This window comes from Colossoma macropomum, unplaced genomic scaffold, assembly GCF_904425465.1.
Source record: "Colossoma macropomum unplaced genomic scaffold, Colossoma_macropomum, whole genome shotgun sequence".
Classification (NCBI taxonomy): domain Eukaryota; kingdom Metazoa; phylum Chordata; class Actinopteri; order Characiformes; family Serrasalmidae; genus Colossoma; species Colossoma macropomum.
The window spans coordinates 38,179,660-38,201,770 of NW_023494799.1; the positions used below are offsets into that span (position 1 = coordinate 38,179,660).

Here is a 22,111-nt window from a genome sequence, read left to right on the forward strand (position 1 = left end):
AAAGCTACACAACTTACTGTTTAATCCTCAGTCCATACAACCCATACATGGAATATAGACGCAAAAACGCCATGAATATGCACGGAGGTCACACTGACATAGATCCACCTGTTCAACCAAAGCAGTTTGGCCCAGCCCATTTATTCAGAAGTTAAAAGAAGGGTTTCAGTCTAAACCGCTTTTTGAACGATGCAGCCCATTAGAACGGAGCTAAATTATCTGATATATCTTAGTCAGAAAGGCACAACAACAGAAGTAGCTTTTTAATTTTGGGGAATAATTTTAATTTTATTAATAATAATAATAATAATTGTTGTGCATATAAAATGAATTGAACTGTTTTGGTACATAAAACTACAAAAAAGTTATAAGTGCTATAAGTGGGCCTCAAGGGGAAAAATAAACAATAAAAATGTAGGGTATGGGCCCTGTTTTCAGTCAATGTCAGCTTTTAAGCTATGTCCTTTTATGTTTTGTACATCTGACGACCTTTCATGTTGGCTGAAACATCATGGTTTTAGCTATATAAACGTCTGTGATATTGTTATGTGATGGGCTGTTGTGCCTTTTTTCCTAATAGGCTCTTGCTTTTTACACAAATTACCCGAAGTTGGTTGAAGCACCTTTTTTTAGCTGCACATTTTCTCTGATCTCTAAAGGATGTAGAATAGTGGAGTCACTGCAGGTCAGCACCAGATACCAATGGTAGTCTTCACCTCTCTGCATAGGCTGAATCAGACTTAACTCACGACACAAATGCTTCATTACAGCAGGGATAAGCTCCCAGGGCCTACACTGCTCCTACTCACGGGACCGAAACAGAGTGTCTCATAGCTTTGAAGCATTAAAGCTCTCCATAAACTCCCCAGCCACAAACAGTTCAATAAACACAGCCCTGCGGTCAAACCTAAGTGCTGGAGCTACATGTTTCTTCAGGTTAAAGACCTTTTGTTTCCAGTATTAGACACCTGAAGAGGATGAGAACTGAAGCTCACCAAGACCAAACTGCACGTGTAAAACAATCTTTAGAACTTTCAGGGACTGATTTAAATCTTTTTAGCTTAATCATCATAAACTACAGAGCCATTTCTCAGCACAAGATAGTCTACCAGGCAACACTGTAATACTCAGTTTATCCATTACAGTAGGCATGCAGAGAGGGAGGGTTTAGTTTTTATGTGCCTATATGAACGTCTTTCATTTGTGGACCTGCTGGTTCAATTAAATCCACACTAAATGCCAACCTAAATAAAATATCAATTCAGCTAAGCTAACGTCACATTGTCCTAAATAGCAGATGCATGGAAACGTGGAGCTTTCTCAATGGAGCACAAGATCTCATATTTCCTTTTGTTTATTTGATCCCACATCCCAGTCATACCAAAATCCTTACCTTACTTCACTCAGATGTCTTTCCATTCAATCTGTGGCAAGAGGCCTTTCACAGCCTTGGTAAGTAGGACAGTGAACTAGACCAGTATGAGCCATTTCTTCTGCCTTGTATTTTAATATGCTCTGTTCTCATGGCACCCTATGGACTCAACAAGGGAATGTGATGTACTGTGGCTTATGCTAAGCATCCAAAGTTAGCTAGCCAGCTTTGTTTGGGTGGTCTAAAATGGCCTCCCAGGTCACATGGCATCTAATCCCCAAACTTCATGCAATCCATTGGAACTGTTATGGTTTTGTAATGAACCAAAGTAATGCAAACCAAGACAAAACATCGCAATCAACCATGGTAATATCGTAAACTTTATTTTCAATTTTGTGCAAAAACAACCTTCACCGCCTGCGTTTTATGCCAAGTCAAATGACTGGGGTGCGACAAACCTCGGAGCCCTTTGTGTAAATCATGTCTAAGGCACTGCTGCAGCTTTTGTGAAGAGAAATATACATTTGCAGCTTTTCATTTTTTTTCATACGGTACGCGTAAAACATTTTAATAATAGAGAATTTATACAGTAAAAAGGACACAAAAAACATACACCTTCATAAAAACATACCGTTATATGCACAACTATTTCAGAATGAAATAATAAATCAAAATATTTACACAAAACATTTGGAAAAGCTGTACAGACAGTTATGATTTCCCTAAACATCCCATGTACTTTAACCTAATGCTGCAGCGAGACTGAGGTAGCCCATGAAGAGAGAGACAGTGAGAGAGAGAGAGAGAGAGAGAGAGAGAAAGAGAGAGAGAGAGTAAAAAGTAGCTAGATGGAAGGCTTTGTAAGTGGTAGTTAAACTGCACTGTTGTACAGCTTTAAGGAGGGATAGAAAGCTACGCTGACATAGACGCCAAATCCTTGGTTATGACTGTAACATAATCTCGCTAAGAAATACATCATATGAAAAGGAAGACTCGAGATAGCCAGCGTCCCTTTCCCTGCATGCCTTTGTGTTAAGTATCTTTTTATTACACTGCTGTGGAAGAGTGGTTTATACAGATCCATGTTCTACAGGATCTGTGTATTTTCCAAATCATTCCCAAATGCAAGAACTCAAAGCTAAGCTAAACTGACGAAAGTGCTCTTGGCAGTCAAGTGTGCCTCTGGGCCACGTTACCAAATGAGAAAAGTTTATATTGTAGTGGACATTCAAATGTCTCAGGTGGGCCCATCTCATAGATCCAGTATTAGATTCCATATTAGAATCGGAAAAAAAAGGAAACAGTAAGTTGTCCAGCAAGTGTCTGGACTATGAAAGCAGCCATGCAATCATTGTGAAGGTCCTGCTTCTACGTGCACTCAGTGCCTCTGACTTCGTTTAGGACTAAAAGCCGCTTCAATGTTTTTGCACCTTCCCTGAAACTCCAGCACATTATTGATACTGGAAGGCTCAGAAGCATTCTACAGGAAAGGTCTCTTTACATTGGACAGAAGCCTTTCCCCCCACCACCCTCCTTTCTCGTTCCTACGCAGAGCATCTGTCTATCTTCTGAAGGCTTCTCTGCCCACAAGAACAAAGCCCACGTAATATACATTTGCCCAGACACGGACCACCACCGCATGCCACCCTCCACTACATAAACACAGCAGGGTCATAAAAACGTAGAAACGACTTGAAGCCAAACTGGAACGTGAAACAAAAGAAACGGCTAACGAAATCAGACAAAATCACTGAATAAAAAGATCTGTACAAAATGATTAAATACAGTGTAACCAATATACATTCCGGTGTATGAGATCAAAGATTTCTGGTACTTAAAAATGAAAAAAGATATTACAAAAAATACTTGGACTTAATTGGAAATCATGTGTAAAAGTAAAAAAAAAAACAGCACTGCTGTTATATTGTCCTTTGTTGCCACAATCCATATTTCTATATACTGTGGGTGGCATTAAGAAAACGCATAAACAGGAAGGCACTGAAGCCTCCCTTGTTTAACCAGCTGACAGTAAGAAGGAGACGTTCGTTGGCTGAGGAGAAGGTCCAGCTGTTAGGTGTGGTTCCACTCCCTCTCAGACTGAGATAAAATGTTGGAAGAGGTGGCCAAGGTACTAAATAGATTGACACGTTCTGTCCTTCCAGATTGGATGGGGACCCTGTGTGCCCCTGGAGCAGTCCACGGTAAGCCCTGCGCATGTGAGCTCACTCTCGGACGGTGAAGACACGGAAGGCGCCTCCCTCTGCCTGGGTTTTGCTGGAGAAGGGAAGAGAAAAGCATCATAAAGTCTCAGTAACAGAAGACTACTTAGATTTGTAATGAAAGCAAACACAATCTATGAGATGCGATGAGATTTGGGGAAATACAATAAGTGATGAATATTTTGTTTGGTTTGTTCTAATGAATGTTTGCCCAGTGTTGATTTTACTCACTATGTGCTGGCCTGTTGAAGTCAATGCCATGTAATCAACTTTTACCTCCTCCATTTCATAGACTAATCATAGAAGGAATGGATGTGGAAACGTGATTAACACAGGCTCATTGTTACTGGTGTTGTGGTGCTGTTCAGAGTAATTTGACCTTTTTCCAAGCACTACTATTGACTATTGTACTTGGCCTTATAGCTTTGTTATTAATTCATTAGTGGAGTGGCCTTCAGGCTGCGCCATGCTGGAGAACAGTGCGAGAGAATGGAGGCCTTTGGCTTCAGATCAGCCACAATTATCTGTGCCAGGGAACCACTGAGTCAGCCCCCGACGGCTTTCCACCCGCTGGTAACTGGAGAGCGTGTGATTATTTTCTTGTTAATAAGGCATAGTTCACACGAGCGGTTGCCCCTCGTTTCCCAAGGATTGCATCATGTCAACAGCCTGACACGGGCCGACGCGGGGAAAAGCCATCCAGGCTGCACTTGGCTCGCTTTACTGAGCTGTGCCTACAGCCTGGTTGGCCAAGCTCTCCTCACTGAATGGCAGATCGATCTGGTCAAGGCGGGAGAGGATGTTGGGGTGCAGTGTCGGATTTCACTGGGTTGGAGCCGATTTTGCCCACACAGCACTTTGCACACACCATTGAAGTGCAGGGCTAGAGTAAGCAAAGAGTCCATGTGTGGTCCGTGCACACAGAGAAAACCACACCATTACTCTGAGACCACTAACGTGCCACAGGCACACTTGGCCCTTGGAGCTGCCCGGCCCAGGCATCTAACAACTGGACTGTATTACTGGACGAGGAGAGGAGAAGCAGAGGAGAGGACAGGAGAGGAAAGGAGAGGAGAGGAGAGAACAGAAAAGGGGCAAGTACCTCTCAGACTGAATGCCATTCTTCAGACTGCCAGCGTAGCTCTTCCTCTTATCCAGAGCCAAGACGTCTACATAGCCTCCGGTGGCTTTGATCACTCCAGCGTGGATAGCTGCCCGGCAGATACTGGAGCTCTGTGCACAGGGACACAAAAGGGGTTTCTTTCAGTGACCATGCTCTCTCTTCTAACCTCTTTTAGTGCCATAGTCATCAGCAGTTCCATTACACTAGCTGATGTTCCACTGACCTTCATGCCAGTGGTTTTATATATTCATACTACGTGGACACAGCACTGAATCACAAAGACCTCAACATAACATGTCCTATGTGTTTGTAATGGTCAAAAAAGACAGTGAATGAACTTGGTCTAGGAACAGACTATCACTGCTCTGCATAATTTGGGATTTTCCAGATTCAATTGATCAGTTAATTAACCAGCACTTTGTTAGGAGGAACCACTGCTCAAGAGGCAAATATATGACCTCAGTCTATGGCAGAGGTCTTTAAATCTGGATCTTGAATCTGGTTTCCAGTCCAGGATTTTGTAATGACGGGCAAACACAAGGTGGCCTATCCATCCGTTCAATTAACCTCCAGTGATTACAAAGTACAGGACTAGAAACTGGAGGTCTGGACCTCTAGTTCAGGGTAACCCAGACAGATGACATCACTGCAAGGGTCATGCAGGGTAATGACGCAGTTTATAGCAGGACAAGCTCTGGGTCAATCTGGTAGTCTGGCTCCAGAGCCTGACCACTCACACGCCTTATCTGTAAACTGAAGTAGGGCTCATTCATCTCTGTTCAAGCCAGACCAGAACTCTTGCATTCCCTGCTCAGAGACAGTGCAGGGCTGCTAGAGTGGTGGCCCCCTTAAGAGTTGGAGTGTGACACATCCACCACGTCTGAGTGTTTATGCTATATCGATACCATCATCTCATTGCTGATGCATTAAGGACAGTACTTTTCCATAAAGGTCAGCTTCATTACGTACTAGGTTCAGGCCAGCGAGTTACCAGAGTTAATTAGCTTTTGTTTGAGTCCCTGGAGAGACAGCTCTGATCTGTGGCCAGTTGGAAGGGCACAGGGCTTTTACACTGGAATGCGATGGATAGGCCAAAAGGCAGCGAGTTCAGCCAAGTTCACCCACAGCAAATGCAAGCTTTCATTCCAGGGTCATGGGCTCACACAAACATTAGCCATCTAGTGCTTCAGCACTCACACACAATGAGGACAAATATGTCAGAGGCAAAAGGTTTTCAGGGTTGAGATGGGCTACATATGAGAAGACGTGCAGTCCTATTAGAGTGAACTAATTAATGACCACTGTTTTGATAGCTTTACAAGTAACTTATAGATGACAGAAATGATTATAATGACACAGGAGCAATCGATGTGATTAAGGTGGGACTTTTAAGCTTTTAATCTAATGTGAGAAAAAAGGCTCACACGGTACTTCTGGAAGGGATTACTGCATAAGCCAGTGACTCAGGGAGGGAAACTCGGAGTGTATGGCACTGCCCCAGCTCCAGACTCCCCAGTTCAGATCAAGGCTGCTCCAGAGCTGGCTCAGTCAGCAATACCTCCTCAGCTGTAGCTCTGTGGTCAGTCCTAGCTCAAGGAGAGTTCTGCTGGCCACACAGAAGCTCACCACCTCTTCTATGTTACATTCTCTCTGGGTCCACACTACCAATGGACCCCTACCGCAAAAACTGCATGCTCACTTTAAGTGTTTGGCTGTATAAAGTCAAAGAGGAGCTACTTACATCAGCGTAAATGTTGGTGCCAAACACTGGAGCCCAGTATGAAGGCTCATTCTTGCAGTTAGCCGGGCAGTAGACCCTGAATAGGACAAAAATGAAATGTAAAGTTAGTTTACAAAAAGATCTCTAAACTCTTCTGAGATAACTTATCACATAAATTATCATGGGAAAGAATGTATAAGACTGGGCTCTTGTACATGTGGGACAACAGTAGTGAGGCACTGTACCTTGGGCAGTAGGAGAAAGAGTCTGTGAATGGGCAAAGCTCAGCAACAGTGGAGTAACAGTCCACTGACTTTACTATGAAGAAAAAGAGAAAAATCTGTTAAATTTTTACCTCCAGAATACAAACATATTAAAAAATATACATTTGCATTTAATTTATGAGAAAAATCGATCTACTTACTCTCCACTTTCATCACAGAAAATGCATTGCCAGGTTTATATTTACTGTGAAAGGGAAATTAGGAAAGCAAATTAAGTCTTTACATAGAGCAGATTCATAAGCTACAGTGCTGTATTAGTGAGCTACTCCGTGACCATAAAAGGTAATGAGCAGAAACACTGCATACCTTAAAGACTCGACGCCATTCTTTGTTGATCTAACAAAAAAGGGAAAGCTGTCTTTCCTTACGATATCCACCAGACCACCATTGTTGTCGATGGCCCCGTAGTGGATTGCAGCACGACAAATACTGGATTGCTGTATGAACCAGGAAAATGGATGTTTAGACTGAGAAACACTTCTAAAAGCATCGACAGACATCAATAGGCTAAAAACTGACTTACCACATCGAAGTACAATGTGCCCCACACCTTCGCTTTGCTGTACAGGCAGTTGGCTGGGCAGTTGTATCTGAACAAACATGAGACATGCTTTCAGTAAGAGATCTATGCAAAACTTAACGTAAATCCTGAATGTTAAATTAGTCATTACTGACCTGCTGCAGGTTGCTCCTTTGCACTTATCCCTCATTTTGGTCTCACACTTGATATTTTGAGCTGTAGGGGAAATAATGCTAAGTTAACATATGTTTACATGGGAAAATAAAAAGTATGGACACTGTGTAATGCAGCCTAAGCTAGCTCTATGCACATTAGCAACACTTACCAAGGAAATTGGTACGAGTGGCCTTGGGTGATGAGGGCTTCTTGGGAGCAGCAGGCTTGGGTTTAGGCTTGGGCACAGGCTTGGATGCGGTGGTCCGAGGCTGCAGTGGCACCTGGGCCTTCTCCACCTCATTCATATCTGGAGTCTCGGGACGTTCAGGGTCTCCTGAAAGCAATTCAGAACCATGCAATGAGCTTTATATCTTCACTGTGATAGGAAAACTTATGTACAAATGCCATGTTCTAATGCAAATAGAGACTTTTGAGTGATATGAGGTTTTATGAGGACAATATCAAACATCACTTCACTACTCATTAGTCACTGACATGCTGTGGCTAAACACAGTCTTTAGAGCGTGCTGGATCATGAGTCATAGTCATCTTGCAGATAAATGCTTACCCTTGTAGCAAAGGTTGTCTCTGCATCCTCCTCCATAGCTGGGGGGGCACTGCGAACATGGGCGTCCATGCTGGTAAGGAGCCTCTCCGATCCAGTTTCCCCTGGTGGAGATCCCAAAAGGGTCAGCAGCAGTTTGAGAGTAATTATACAACCTGCAGGCTTGACTACACTGCTTTAATGCTCTTTGCACATTATCACAAACCCTCCAAGCTCTCCGGAAGATTCTGCCCCCTATTCCCGCCTGAAATTAAATCATTAGGATAGTCTGGCAATAACCGGCTTGCATGTTATTCTTTCTAATAATTCCTCTATTTTTCAGCAGAAGGAACAGACGGAACGTTCTTACAGTCCAAAAGTCTTTAAGCACAGAGTCTCTCACCTTCAAATCAAATCATTTCATATAGACCAGGATAAGATACCGTAGTATGATAAGGAGTGGATAAATTTAATTGTCAGGAAACAGAGATGTGTAGAGATCTTACTTTGGTGAGTAGTTGCACACGAGGTAGACGGCATTCTCCCAGATCTCTCCCCACACGTTCATGCGTGGGCATATGTGTACAGCACAACCCACACGACTGGTGGTGGCCCACACCAACTGCAAAAGAGCAGACACGTCCATCACTGCAATGGCCTATATAAAACCATGACACATGAGAGCATTGTGCTGTCACTCAGACAGCTTCCTGACATTGCTCAGCTGTTTCCTGGCTTCCTGAAACTCGCTTGCTATATGTGGTATAAGCAGTTGCTTAGGGTCCCTGAGCCGACAGCGTCCCCTAAAGTAAGCATTTTTTTTTTTAGTTTATGCCAATCATGATGTTGGTAGAAAAATATCTTATGAGGACATCAATGACGGCTTTGCTTCCATAAAAAAAAATGCAGTTCAGTTCTTTAAAGATTCTGTTTAGACTGTCCATAGTTAGTTAGGCTGTTGTGTTAGTGTTTACCTTAGAATATATTAAGCTTATTTTTCAGTTTGATATGAATGAAGTATTAATTCTCACTCATTCTTGTATTTGAACTACTAAAAAGGGGGTCAGCATGTAAAAAGTTGCTGAGTCACCAAAAGTCAGTCCTAAAATACCAGAGCAGAGATGTTCACAAGTAGTTTGAATCTCAGATCTCAACTCATTACTGTTTAGAAGTTGTCTGTAACTTACTAAAAACAAAAAGATTAGCTAGCGTACTAACTAAACTATGATTTAACGGTTTTGTGGGTGTTCTTTTTGGGTATTCTATAAAATTCATGTTTTGCATGTTGCTTGAAGCGCCACATTGATTGCATAATAAAAATCCTTGTTATCTGAATCCACAATGAACACTGCACTGCTTTGAGCAGCAAGAGGACGGTGTAGCTCTTCACAAAAATGGCTCAAAATTTCTTCAGTCTAGAGTCAAGTTGTGAGCCAATTCTGAATCAAGTTTCGAGTCAGTCAGCATGCGACTCAGGTGGGTTTGATTTGCTGACTCAAAGCCCATCTCTGAAGCAGAGCACCAAAACTTTGGTCACCTGAGCCAGAATCCTGGCAGTGAACCATGGTCTAGTGCTCTAGAACTGAAAGTACACACTGAGGAAAGAGCTCAGGCCCACTGACCTCTTTGTATTTTCATCTCTGCCTATATCTCGGGTTGGCCCTGCTCCTGCAGCAGGAAGTAGCTACTCCCCTAGCTGGGCCAGCATGGCCAGATTGATGGGCCCATGGGGGCTAAAAGGAGAAACTGCCCCTTTCATTCAGAGCGGAAGGAGCTGCAGCTCAAGTGTGACCAGTGTCAGTTTCCTGTGAACTTGTACGATCGTCCTTACTCTCCATACAAATAAAGCAATGCTGGCGTGAAGTCCATCGACTTAAAGCTGAGGCTGGGGCCTTTCCTGGTTAAAACAAGCACACCAGGGTTCAACAAGTGCACCAATACTGCACAAGCCATGACCGTCTGACCAGTAAATGAATGGGAAGTGCTTACTCAGGGCTTTCTCTGTCATATGCAGTTAAACTGCACAGCGGGTTTGCATGCAGTCCCTCAGAGCAGGGGCTAAAAAAGCCGTTCTCTCTCTCTCTGAGGAATGCACTTCCTGTACTGGGGCCAGGAAGAGGCCGCAGCAATGTCGGCCACGGGATAGTTATTCAGCAAAACTACTGGCCCAAGCGCCTCTCCCTCCACGCGTCCCTGCACTGAGGTTAAGAGCCAGTTTGATCCTTGTGGAAAGACCTGCCACTGAGAAGATAGCAGGGCAGAACTGTAGCCCCTGTAAACATGCTACCCCCCACCAGACGCACTGGAGAGAGACAAGAAGAGGGCAGAGGGGCAGGGGAATCAGTGCATGGTGACTTGGCACAGCTGCCTCGTCTCCTTCGCATCTTCAAAGGAATCCAGGTCAAAAAAGAAAATGGTCCAGCAGTCTGGGAACCGCTTCCAGATGCTAGTGACCTGCTTTCAGAGGGAGAGTGTTTTCACAAACCCATCCCAGCTGCTAAGTAAAGTCTAAGAGGACAAAACTCCAGAGCTCACTCTCTCTCTCTCTTTCTCTCTCTATCTGTCTCTCTGTCCTCTTTGTATTCCTACAATCACAAATTTCCATATGTTTTGGAAGAAGTATATGAAATGAAATGTTTACTTCATATACATGCTTTTATGCTTCACAGTCAAAGAACACTTTTTAATATCTCTTTGCATTAATAAAGAATTCAGTTGATGTGTGCACTCATAAGCATGTGTATATCAAGAATTTCATATAGCTTCATAATTGTTATTGAGATGGCTGATCAATAGGCGAATGTCGATTATTAGTCAAAAATTTGCCAAAATTTGCATCCCTAACTAGGAAGATTTAACATTAAGGGCCTCTATAATCACTGTCAGAACAGTAATTCTGGAGCTTTTCTATCAGTCCATTCCTGATAAAATGTAAAAAAGTTAAAGAAAAAAGAAGAGGAAAAATAAAAAAATTGGGATATAAGGTATTGTTCCGATAATGACGACATGTAGCCCCATTAGTTTCATAGTCATGACCAAATAAGTCGCAGTAGTTACTGGGAGAAGCTTAGGATTAAAAGGGTTTTTCCCATAATAAGTTTTTCCTCATTTTTCCACAAAGATATAAAAACATGTAGGACACCTTCCATTCACAGGGCCAGACCTATTTTTGTGCCATCCTTCTTTGCTCTTTTCTTTCTCCCTCTAATGAGCACCAGAGGTCAGGCCTGCAGTGCACATGTTGTTTTTAGGAAAAGGGCCGGAATACCTACCTCTACACGTGCGTAGGTCACGCATGCTGCCTGTTAAAATGACCACGGGGAGAGCCCCACGCAGGTGTAGCCTGCGTTGAAATTACAGGCTTGAATGTCCTGATTTTTGTTTTGCCTAAATTACAGATCTTTTTAGAGCCAAAGGCTCAACTGAGATCTTTTCAAATTAGATTTAAGAAATGCAACTAATGAGAACTGTCAGATCAGAATTCATGTGTTTATTTTCACATTACTCTTCACTGTGCAATATTCACATGACTGCCGTCATCCTCCAGTGTCACATGTGAATATGTGGGTCAGGCATGTGATATTATTGATTTTAATAAAATTAAGTGCATGTGGGTACTTTCACAGCAGGAAACAATCAAGGGAGCAAAAACAAAATCAGAATTGAGCAATAAGGCTAGTAATAGAAGCCTGACTGGGCCGATAATGCTGACAGTTTGTATAGTAGGCCTGTATAAACACACACACATTACATTTTTGGTTATTATTGGTCATATGATCAGTTTTCAGAATTTTTAACTCTAAAATCTGCATCTCTATCAGCCACAGAACTTTCATTTTGGTTGGGTCCTACTGTTACTGACACACAAATACCATAAGGTCACTATCAAAACATTAGTTCCTCTTGGTTCTTTATTTGTTAAAGAAGCTGTTTCACAATTGCTCACCTGGGTGTAGTGCGTGCACATGGGTCCAGAGCAGCGTTCGGGGCACCAGGGGTTGCACTCGTGGGGGTAAGGGTAGGTGTAGTCCTTCACCTCGTCGTACCAGGCCTGGACATGGTACGCAGGAGAACGGTACCTATCGGAGTTGACACAGGATCAGTCAAGAGCACTAATGGCCCTGAATGCAACAATCTGACCGGTCATTAAGAGTCTGAATATCAGTCTCGAACAGTCCTGATATTGCAGAAGGCTGCAAAATACAAATAAGCCCTCAATGTTTTTTAATGTGTGCTGTAAGCAAGTTGACAGTTGCAGACCAAAGTTTCTGAGGGTGCTTCGATGAATCAAGGCACTCATGTACTCTAATAAAAGTAAATTATTTTGGTCAAAATAACGCAGGTCAAGCACATAGCCATGCAAATTTCATAGACAAATACTGACAATAAAATGGGTCACACAGATGTTTTGCTACAAATTAGTTCAAGAAATTTCTGCTTTGCTAGATCTTCCCCAGTCAACTGTAAGTGCCATTATGAAAAATGGAAATGTAAGCATCTAAAGGCAAAAACAGCTAAGTCACACAGCTGACTCACAGAGCGGGGCTGCCTAGTGCTTAAGCGTCACTCACTACAGAGTTCCAAACTGCCTCTTGAAGCAATATCAGCACAAGAACTGTATGTTGGAGGATCACTATGCACAGTGCCAGTGTCGGCTGGAGTGGTGTAGAGCACCACTGGAAACGTGTTCTCTGGAGTGAGGAATCACGCTTCACTATCTGGCAAAGTGATGGACAAATCTAGGTTTGGTGGATGCCAGGAAAATGCTACCTACAGGAATGCACAGTGCCAACAGTAAAGTTTAGTGGAGGAGGGATAACAGTCGGGATTTGGGCTCAGTCCCTCAGTTCCAGAGAAGAATAGTGTTAATACTATAGCACACAAAGTAATTTAGGACAATTATACGCTTTGGGACAACAGTTTGGGGAAGACCAGCTCCTGTTCCAGCTTGACCGGGTCCCTGTGCACAAGCAAGGTACCTAAAGACAGTGGTTTGACAAGCTTGTTGTGATGAAACTCCAGTGCCCTGCAAAGAGAGCCACAACCTCAACCCTAGTAAAGACCTTTTGGGTGAATTGAAACGTCAGCTGCGAGCCAGGCCTACTTGGCCAGCATCACAAATGCTCTTTTGACTGAACAGGCACAAATTCCTACAGACTCACTCCAAAATCTTGTGGAAAGCCTTCTCAAAAGAGTGGAGGCTGTTATAGCTGCAAGGGGAGGCTCAGCTCCACATTTGCATAAATTTGGAATGGGCTGTTCGACAAGCTTGTATACGTGTGATGGTCAGGAGTCCCTATACTTTTGGCCAGATAGTATATATTACAATGTGTAATGCAATTGCAATATGTAGCAGTATAACCGCAATTTTAGTATTCTGTCCATATTGTGCACCCCTAGTCAGCACTTATCTGAAGAGTAGCCTATTGACGCACCACACAGACGCACTGTTCTCAGCCCAGATTATTTCTCCAGTGTAAATACCCCTCATCCCCCTGACCAATCAGTTATGCCTGCTTACTATAAACATTGCTTTATACGGCACTGAGAAGTCCTGAGACAGGGGGGAAAAGCACTCGTCGCTGCCATCACAAGAGAGAGAAAGGTTATGGGAATGAGAGCGCTCCTGGAAGGCACCTGCTCCAAGCTGGGAGAGAACGGCGAGAGAGGAAGAGAGAAATAGAGAAGCAGAGAGAGAAAAAAGAGACTGCAGAAGGTGCTCCCTGCCACACACAGAACACGTTCCACAATGTACATTGTGTGTGAACACGCTGCTGAAATGCCTACTGCTGTTTTTACTTAGAGAACAGATGTAAGGCTGTAAGCTAAGCCTGTGCAAACAGAGAAAAATTCAAGGCCTTTGCGCTTTATACCTAAAATACTTCTCATAATAATACAGGAAATGTATCTTTAGTGTTATGTGCTGATCCAGAGTATTAGAAAAACAGGACACACTCCTTCTGCAGTTCATTATTTCAGATTCCAGAGGAATAGGCACTGTGGATGTGTGAGCATTCGTATTCCACCCTTTGTAAGGACCACATGTCCTCATGATAGGAAAACCTGACTTTTGTACACCTCTCAGAAGTTTGAAATCAATGTTTTCAGTTATATGAAACAATAAATGTGACATACATTTTTAAAAATGGTTGCCAATACATTTTGATATTTGTCCTGTTTAACTTCACGTTTCAAATAATTCATAGGATGCTAGAAGAAAAGACAGTAATTCTAAATTGGGAAAAAATGATGAACAAAGCTTTACAGTGTATATGTATGGACAATATCAAGAATGAATAACTAAAGCTGCACTGAGTAAGCTTTGGGGATTTGGAGACCTCCCTGGTCGAAGTGGGTAATTGCAGGCAACATGCAGAAGAACATTTAGTAATGTTATATTATTATATATAGTAATGTTATTACTGTATTTACATTAACAAAGACTATTAACATGACAAGGGATTCCAAACTTTTGATCTGCAGTGGAGATGTGAGAACATCTGGCAAATACAAACAAGACAAACAAGCTGTTCTTACCAAAAATGCAGCAAAAATTAAAGAGCCAAAAGATCTTTTGTTACTGAGGTAAAAGTGAGGGTCAGTTTGAGGAGCGTTACTCAGCTAAAGTATAACATGAGTCAAAGGAGGTGTTCACAAATTCATTAATATCACCATTTAAGTGTGAGCGTGTGTGTGTGTGTGTGTGTGTGTGTTTCCATACCTGCCCCAGTGCACTGCAAGGTTCTGGCCAATGGACATGAGCAGGTCCTGCGGCCCGTGCTCCCACTGACACTGTTCGGCCCAGTGTGTGGCTGAACGCTCCAGTTCATCATCCCATACCTGCAAACACACAAATAAACACACACAGCTGAAACATCTCTGTAGTACAGTCCCACTGCCAGCACAGCTCAGCTTTTATGCAAATATGCAAACAATATGCACCTACAGGGCGCCAAATACTACGCACGCTTGACCATTCAAGAAGGTCTGCTGCCCAGTTAAAGCTGCCATCATAATTTGGATGGGACTGACGCCCAATAGAATAAAAATATAGTGTTTACACCAAAACAGACATCAGAGCCTGGCTCCTCTCCACTGTAAATCCTATGCAATCAGGGATAAATGAAACACATTTCTCTGGCTTATTTCTCCGCCTGAGGAGGAAGGGAGGGCGTTTTCCACCTCTTCCATTCATACACCCGCACTGCCGAAGAGTTCCCTGTGCCTCCTCAGTGCGCTCAGTAAATTTCCAACATGGTGTTGAACGTACACCCACACTCTATAACCCCTGTTCTGTGCAGTGTCCACTGTGTGGAGGTGTTGGCGGCTCCAGCCTGTGCGCGGCGTACTGAAACCGCTGCCTTATTCACTGAGACCTGGCACGGGACTGTGCCTGTGGGGGACGGCTCCAAACCTGCTGGACCGAGGAGCCCACATGAACTAAAATTCTCCCTCCTCTGCTACCAAACACTCCATTTAACACTGTGTTCTTTCAGCCACTCTCCATGGAGAACACGGCCTTCAAATTTCTTCTTTCTTATTCTACATCAGCCCTGATAGCTTTTCTCTTTGTGAACAACACCATTTCTCTGATTTATCTTCTCTAGTTTTTGCCTTAATTGTACACGCTGTTCTTTTAATACAACAAAGTGGTGGTCCGTCACTTTATTTACTCTAAAACTGGTGGAGGCTTGGTTCTTCCCTCAGTAGCGTTCACACGCAGATGCAAAGGCCAATAGCGAAGCATGTTTTGAAACTCTGATCTGTTCCGTTTACTCCATCATTATTTACAAACAGTGAAACCAAAAGCTTTGTATATTATGAAGGGGTAAGAACAGCTCTCCTGGCTCTTGGGGTTTCTCTGCTGGCTTCAAGGATATAAATGTTTGCATGAAATAATGTAAACAAACCACAGCGTGAGATTTGAGAGGAACGGTTCGGAGAAAATCACGTTCATTCCACTTACCTCAAAAGCGCAGTTTTGCACTTGAGCTGCGAAGCTAATGTAGTTAAAAATGAAGGAATCTTTTGGGATGACTTTATATTACACTCATAGCTCCAGTGCAGAACTGGAGAAGTAAACTTCAGACACCAAATATGTTTTGGCTGATCATTTATATTTAGGGTAAGGCCAAATTGTGCACTAGGATTTTTTTGCCAGATTATCACTGTAATAAACATTAGGAGTGCAATGCTACACATAAGTTCAATATGATTTTTGATTCAGAGCTCTAATTATATACTACACAGACAGCATCATAGCATAAAGCTGTAAGCTATTCAAAAACCTGAACTGTCACAGCATGTCTCAATTTCAACTCCCCAAAACTGAAATATCAACATTAACATGTGACAAATGCACAATTATAATATGTGCAAAATATAGAGTGTGGAAATAAGCCTTCACTGTAACTGAGCTACTGTTCCAGTTTCTGAAAGTTTCATTCCAGAATGAATTGACTGACGTTCTTTCAGTGGTTTCCACGAAAGATAGGAAGTGAGAGAAGCTTCTTAATTCTTTTCGATTTCTCGGTACTGTACCGAAACTGTTGCACCTGCAATGAACACCTGTTACCGAACAAAAAGCAAAGACAAAGCAGCATTTAAGGTAAGTAAACCTGGTAACACTTTACTGTAGGGTGCTGTGCATAAGGCTGCATGATACGTACATAAGGTTGTCATTACAACTGACATAACCCTACATAACTGTTTATAAGTGCTTATTACAACAGGCGTCATCTGTCATAAAGGCTACTTTAGCTGACTTTGATCAAAATTGGCCAATGTAACCTTAATAGCAAATGACGCTTATTGGAACAAGCATTTATAAACAGTTATGTAGGGTTATGTCAGCTGTCATGAAAAGCTTATGTAGGTGTCATGTTGCCTTACGAACAGCACCCAGTAAAGTGTTACCGTAAACCTCTTCTGCTGTGTCTGCAGTGCCCTCAGTTCTACCCTGGCAGGGCTCTCTCTCTTTCTGTCTGGCTCTCTCAGCGTGCAGCTCAGACTCCGGGTAATTATCTCCACAGTAAAGCAGGCCGCGCACCGCCACACTGGCAGCCTCCCTTCATGAGTTCATCTTTTCCTACGAAGATCACACTCATAAAATCAACACTGTTCCTCACGTTTGGGTCAAACTCAAGCACCTGACAGACTCTCCTGAGAGCCTTCCAGCCCCAGTGAAGAGGTGACTGCATCAGCAGTGTGACGCAGAGCACAAACAGCATCAAACTGTACTGGCTCTGTTTATAATTCAGCACTGCTGTTTAGAATAGTCTGCATGAGTGGCTGGCGTCAAAGCTACACCAGCTTCGCTGCTGGACATAATCCACCTCATGCTGTATTTGCCTTTTCATGTGCAGATTTGCTCCCTGAATCCTCCCTCCCATTAGCCCAAATGTAGTCGATCAGGCAAGACGGTGTGCGCTGGAGCTACCAGGCTAATAATGGACGGAATTACCTGCCAGGTCAGCACTGCATAGATCGCAGGCCTAAATCATTACACTTCAAGCTGTTGGTCCGATTTAAATAAATGTTTAATAAAGTATATAAACATTGATAAAGTTTCAAAACTCCAAAGTGTGTATATACAGACACTGAACTGCAAAAACTGCTTATTTAAAATGAATTGTTTTTGTGATGTCATACACCTGCCTATTTAGTCTAAAGCAGTTTAGCTCCACCCACTCACACTGAAGTCATAAAGAGTATTTCAGCCCAGACTGTTTCCTTAATGAGGCTCTATTCAGGACAGCTCTGTTGTGTTTACATGTATCTGTCTTAAAGTCAAAGTAACAAAAATAGGCTGTTTAATCTCGGAGAATAAAGAGAGGTTGAAAAATGATCATATGAAAATAAATTTGGACTGTTTTAGCACATATAACCACACAAACATCATAAATAGACCTTAAAGAAAAGAATGAACTACTGGAAAATATATGATACAGGCCCTTTAACCCCTTAAAGTCCCAGACTTATCACATACTAATTATTATTCAGTATCTACAGGGACTTCAATGCAATAGGCTGATCTATTCTTAGGTTATAGAAGCGTGTAATAAATGTTTGGGCCCATCTGTGGTTTTGTGGTTTCTGACACTGTATGACGTACAGTTATCTATAAAAATAGACACTGAATGGCTAAAAATGGTAGCAGCCATTCTTTATAAATAACAGCATGTCACAGTGTCAGAAACCACATAATCAAATCTTTGAGCTTACTGAGCCACTAAAAACATAATGTACTTACCATGTACTCCATGTTAGAGGCGGTGGGGTAGACACCTCCTCTCAGCTTGTTGTGGAGAACGAGGATCTCCTCTCGGTCTGACCACTGGATGGCCCTGCGGACACGCGAGGCCGAGGCTGTGTTGTTGGGCTCGAGCTCATCTTCATAGCGGCTTAGCAGTCGCCTCAGCTCTGGTGAGTCGGGCAGGAAGAGGGAGGCGGCCTGTTGGGTGGCCAGCATCAGCAGGGCGATGGGAAGCAGTCTGGACATGGCAGCAACTGGTTAAGAGGCTTGAGGTGGTCTGTGGCCGTAGGTGAGGGCAGCAGCAGAGTGTCAAGCTGGACGCAAGTCTGAAGAGAGAGTATGGACTCATTAAAACAGTCACCTCTACAAACCGGTATCTATTTAATGCACTTTCCAAAGAGCATAATAATGTTACTAAGAAGGATTTGCACTGTACGCTTCACTTTTGTTGCAATCAAGCATAAACAAGCAACCAGTAATACTATACAACACTGATATTAGACTAATATTATATAATAATAATAATACTATCCTAATAATCAGTGATCATTTGTTGTTTATTCACTTCATTCAGACATTTTTGGCTCTCCACAAAGTTGCACTGTTCATAAAAAGTCCCTGCAGGCAATCCATCACTCTGAAGAGAATTACAGGGTCTTGCCATGATGACATTTGCCTTTCACAACAAAGCACTTCCCCTCTGCTGCAACACCCACTGGTGAGGCAATTAAATCACCCGCATTAGTCCACATCAAACGAGAGAGCGCCACTGTGTGCCAACCGGAGCCCCGTCCATCACACTGCTGGCGCTAAATCACATCTGATTTCCCCCCAGCTTACTCGAATCAGCCCAAAGCCCCTTTCATCTCATTGATAATGCTGCAGTTGTTATGGCAGGGCCCTTCATAACAATACGCCATTGTGATCTCGCTGCAAATATTGATTATGTAACAGGCCGCTAAAACAACCTCTCTTGATTAGTGTGCCTCCACCGATGGAGCGGCAGAAATGGCGACCCCTCTGGGCATCCGTTTCATCTCAGCGGAGAGATTTCCTGGGGAAACTCATTAATTCTCTGTTGTGACAATGAGGTGCTGGGTGAGGGTTAAAGCAGCAGGCCAGTCCAGCCTCATTAGCACAGCCAGACAGATTCCTGTCCCAGGACTACTGAGAGAACGGGGCGAGAGAGAGAGAGAGAGAGAGAGAGAGAGAGAGAGAAACCAGGAGTGATCGAGTGAGAATAAGGGAGAGAAAGAAAGACAGACAGAGAAAACAGAGCGAGAGAGAGAGACAAGGAAGAGGAATGGGAAAGCAAGTGAAAGGGTCAGAAAGAAAGAGAAAAGGAGAGACTGAGAGAGAGAGAGAGAGAAGAAAGAAGAGTGAGAGAAAAAGGGAGAGAGTGACAAAGAAAGATGGAGGGAAGGAAAGAGAGAGAGAGAGAGAGAGTGTGTGTGTAAGAGAGAGAGACACGGAGAGATGAATGAGTCTTTTTAGGGGAGAATCTGAAGCAGAGGTGTCACTCGCCTAATAGGCACTACCTGGTCCTGGAACTGCTGCCTGTGTGCCAGCAACAGCCACCGCCTGCTGGCTCTGAGGAGTCAAACACCAGCTTCGCCTAAATCAGCACGCAGCCCTGAGCTCAGAGGAGAGGAGAGAGAGACACGATGGAGCCGCACTGCTTCCCCCACCTCTCTCTCTCTCTCTCTCTCTCTCTCTCCACTGGTCTGAGGTCTGACACCCAGGTTCTGTCAACACACTGTCACTGCTCCAGCTACAGTTCTCTGTGAAGCCAGGCCACCACACCCCTTCCTCTGTAGCCCCCTCCCTCTCACACACACACACACACACACACAAACGTGAGCCCTTCCCTCCCCTGAATTTATACTGCCCTGACAGACTGAACAGGAAAAGGCCAGCCAGGTAAACTGTCCACACGTGCTCACAAAGCCTGACCACACGCCCTGGCCTCCCTACAGGACAGCTACACTCCTAAAAATAAAGGTACCCAAAAGGCTCTGTGGAGCCATAGAAGAACCTATTGTGGTTCCCTAAAGATTTGTAAATGAAACGAGTGCGAAGAACCTTTTTAATACAGTTTTAATAGTCTTCATAAAATGTAGAGTTTCTGTAAAGGTACCTTGTTGAAGTTTCAAGAACCTCCATATGATGTAGAGGTTCTGTAAAGGTGCCTCTTTACATTTTCAAGAACCTCAATAAAACATAGAGGTTCTGTAAAGGTGCCTTTTTTAAAGTTTCAAGAACCTCCATACAATATAGTTGTTCTGTAAAGTTTCAAGAACCTACATATAATGCAGGGGTTCTGTAAAGGTGCCTCTTTAAATTTTCAAGAACCTCAATATAATATAGAGGTTCTGTAAACGTGTCTTGTTGAAGTTTCAAGAACCTCCACATAACATAGAGGGTCTGAAAAGGTGCCTCTTTAAATTTTCAAGAACCTCAATATAATATAGAGGTTCCGTAAAGGTGCCTTGTTAGAGTTTGAAGAACCTCCACATATTGTAAATGCTCTGTACCAGTCAGACAAGCCAAGAACCATTAAAGAACCTTTATTTTTAAGAGTGTAGGTTCTTGTCAGCATCAGCACTTCCACCCTACGGATCCCACAGAGCTCCTTCTGTGACTGTTAGCAGTAAAAATGGTCTAAATGTGCTAATTGCTCCTGTATGTGCTGCACCAGCGCGGTGCGACTGCTGACATTAACATACCTGAGAGCTTCGTTACACGCAGAACCACACAGCCTGAGAAGGAGTGCAGCAGCGCCCACCCTTCTCCCCAGACCCCCCCACCCCCTCTCTAAAGTGAACTTGGCTAAGAAAGCTGTGCTGACCATGTGCCCCCGTGCGCTCTGCTATACCCATCGTACCGGCATCACCTGGCCCTACCATTCACACGAGCTGCTCAGTGTAACTGTAACCAGACAGCAGAAGAGAAGCTGGAAAAACATGAAGCTTTAATCTGGAAATAAACGGTGGAAAAATCAATGATAACACGCACACAGTTACAGTTAAACTCCAGCTGTGATTGGTCTCTCAGAATCAGTGACAGAGGTCAGCATCATGCAGAGAGCAAAGCGTGAACACGTGAATTTACCAGGCTCGATTCTGTTCCTCAGTAACTCCACAGGGTCTGCAGGTCGAAGCTCAGCAGTCGCTCCCGGCTCAGTTTTCCCCTTTTTCAGTCAAACAAGTCTGAGGAGCTGTGCTCGCTGGCAGCTGCAGAGTTTCTGATTGTGAGTGAGTGTGTGGAGAGAGTTCAGCTCCTTTTATAGAAGGAGACCCCGGTGAAGGAAGGAGTGGGGTGGGATGGGGGAAGGGGAGGGAGAGAGAGAGCGAGAGAGCAAGCTCTGACGAAACTCGTCAAGACGACTACGCAAAGAATGTAAATCATCGTCAGACGCATCTCCGGGATATTTTTTCAACTTACGAAAGCAGCTCAGTACATTTACTGCTGTGATATAACACAAGACATTCTCCTGTCAATAACTGATTGATGATGATGGCTTTGAAACAGATAAGAGAGACAGTAGTAATACCACAAAAACCTCTACAGGGTTATAACAGGAACGTTTATGGTCAATGGGGACAGACACTATAGTCTAGGTCTACTACAGGACACTGTATGTAAACATTTTGAACATTTAAAAACGTACAGTTCACTTTTCAGCCCACATATGGAAACTAAGCAGAATAAAGTTTTAAATTAGTAGTTTTTGTTACGACAACCAACTTATTTGCATAATCCCACCTGTTCAGCCTACAGCAGTTAAACTCCTGCCATTCAGGCTTTCAGTGTTTGTGTGCTTTTCATATATAATTGACCCTTTGAGCCAATCAGAAAAGGTTAATTACATACATGAGCCTTAAAGGCACAGTAACAAAAAATATTAAATGCCTAAAG

At 43.3% G+C, this 22,111-nt stretch overlaps 1 protein-coding gene across 1 annotated transcript; it reads right to left on the bottom strand.

The window, feature by feature from the left end:
• Nucleotides 1–1,726: 1,726 nt before the first annotated feature.
• crispld2 (cysteine-rich secretory protein LCCL domain containing 2) lies at nt 1,727–21,481 on the bottom strand. Its single transcript, XM_036586575.1, has 15 exons — nt 21,305–21,481; nt 18,191–18,519; nt 14,660–14,778; nt 11,885–12,017; nt 8,445–8,560; nt 7,963–8,063; nt 7,564–7,728; nt 7,394–7,454; nt 7,242–7,308; nt 7,025–7,155; nt 6,859–6,902; nt 6,680–6,752; nt 6,456–6,531; nt 4,694–4,824; nt 1,727–3,646 (listed from the first exon to the last, which is right to left on the bottom strand). Exons 2-15 carry the CDS (start codon nt 18,437–18,439, stop codon nt 3,595–3,597), a joined length of 1,518 nt encoding a protein of 505 aa, XP_036442468.1. The 5' UTR covers nt 18,440–18,519; nt 21,305–21,481; the 3' UTR covers nt 1,727–3,594.
• Between the last annotated feature and the right edge of the window lie 630 nt (nt 21,482–22,111).

Bases quoted from the DNA above. Each gene is read 5' to 3' on its own strand.
- crispld2 (XM_036586575.1), bottom strand. From the start codon at position 18,439: ATGTCCAGACTGCTTCCCATCGCCCTGCTGATGCTGGCCACCCAACAG. The intron at 12,018-14,659 runs GTATGGAAACAC...CAACTCCGATAG, and splicing joins CTTGCAGTGCACTGGGGCAG to GTACCGTTCTCCTGCGTACC. The intron at 7,309-7,393 runs GTCAGTAATGAC...ATGTTTGTTCAG, and splicing joins AAAGGAGCAACCTGCAGCAG to ATACAACTGCCCAGCCAACT.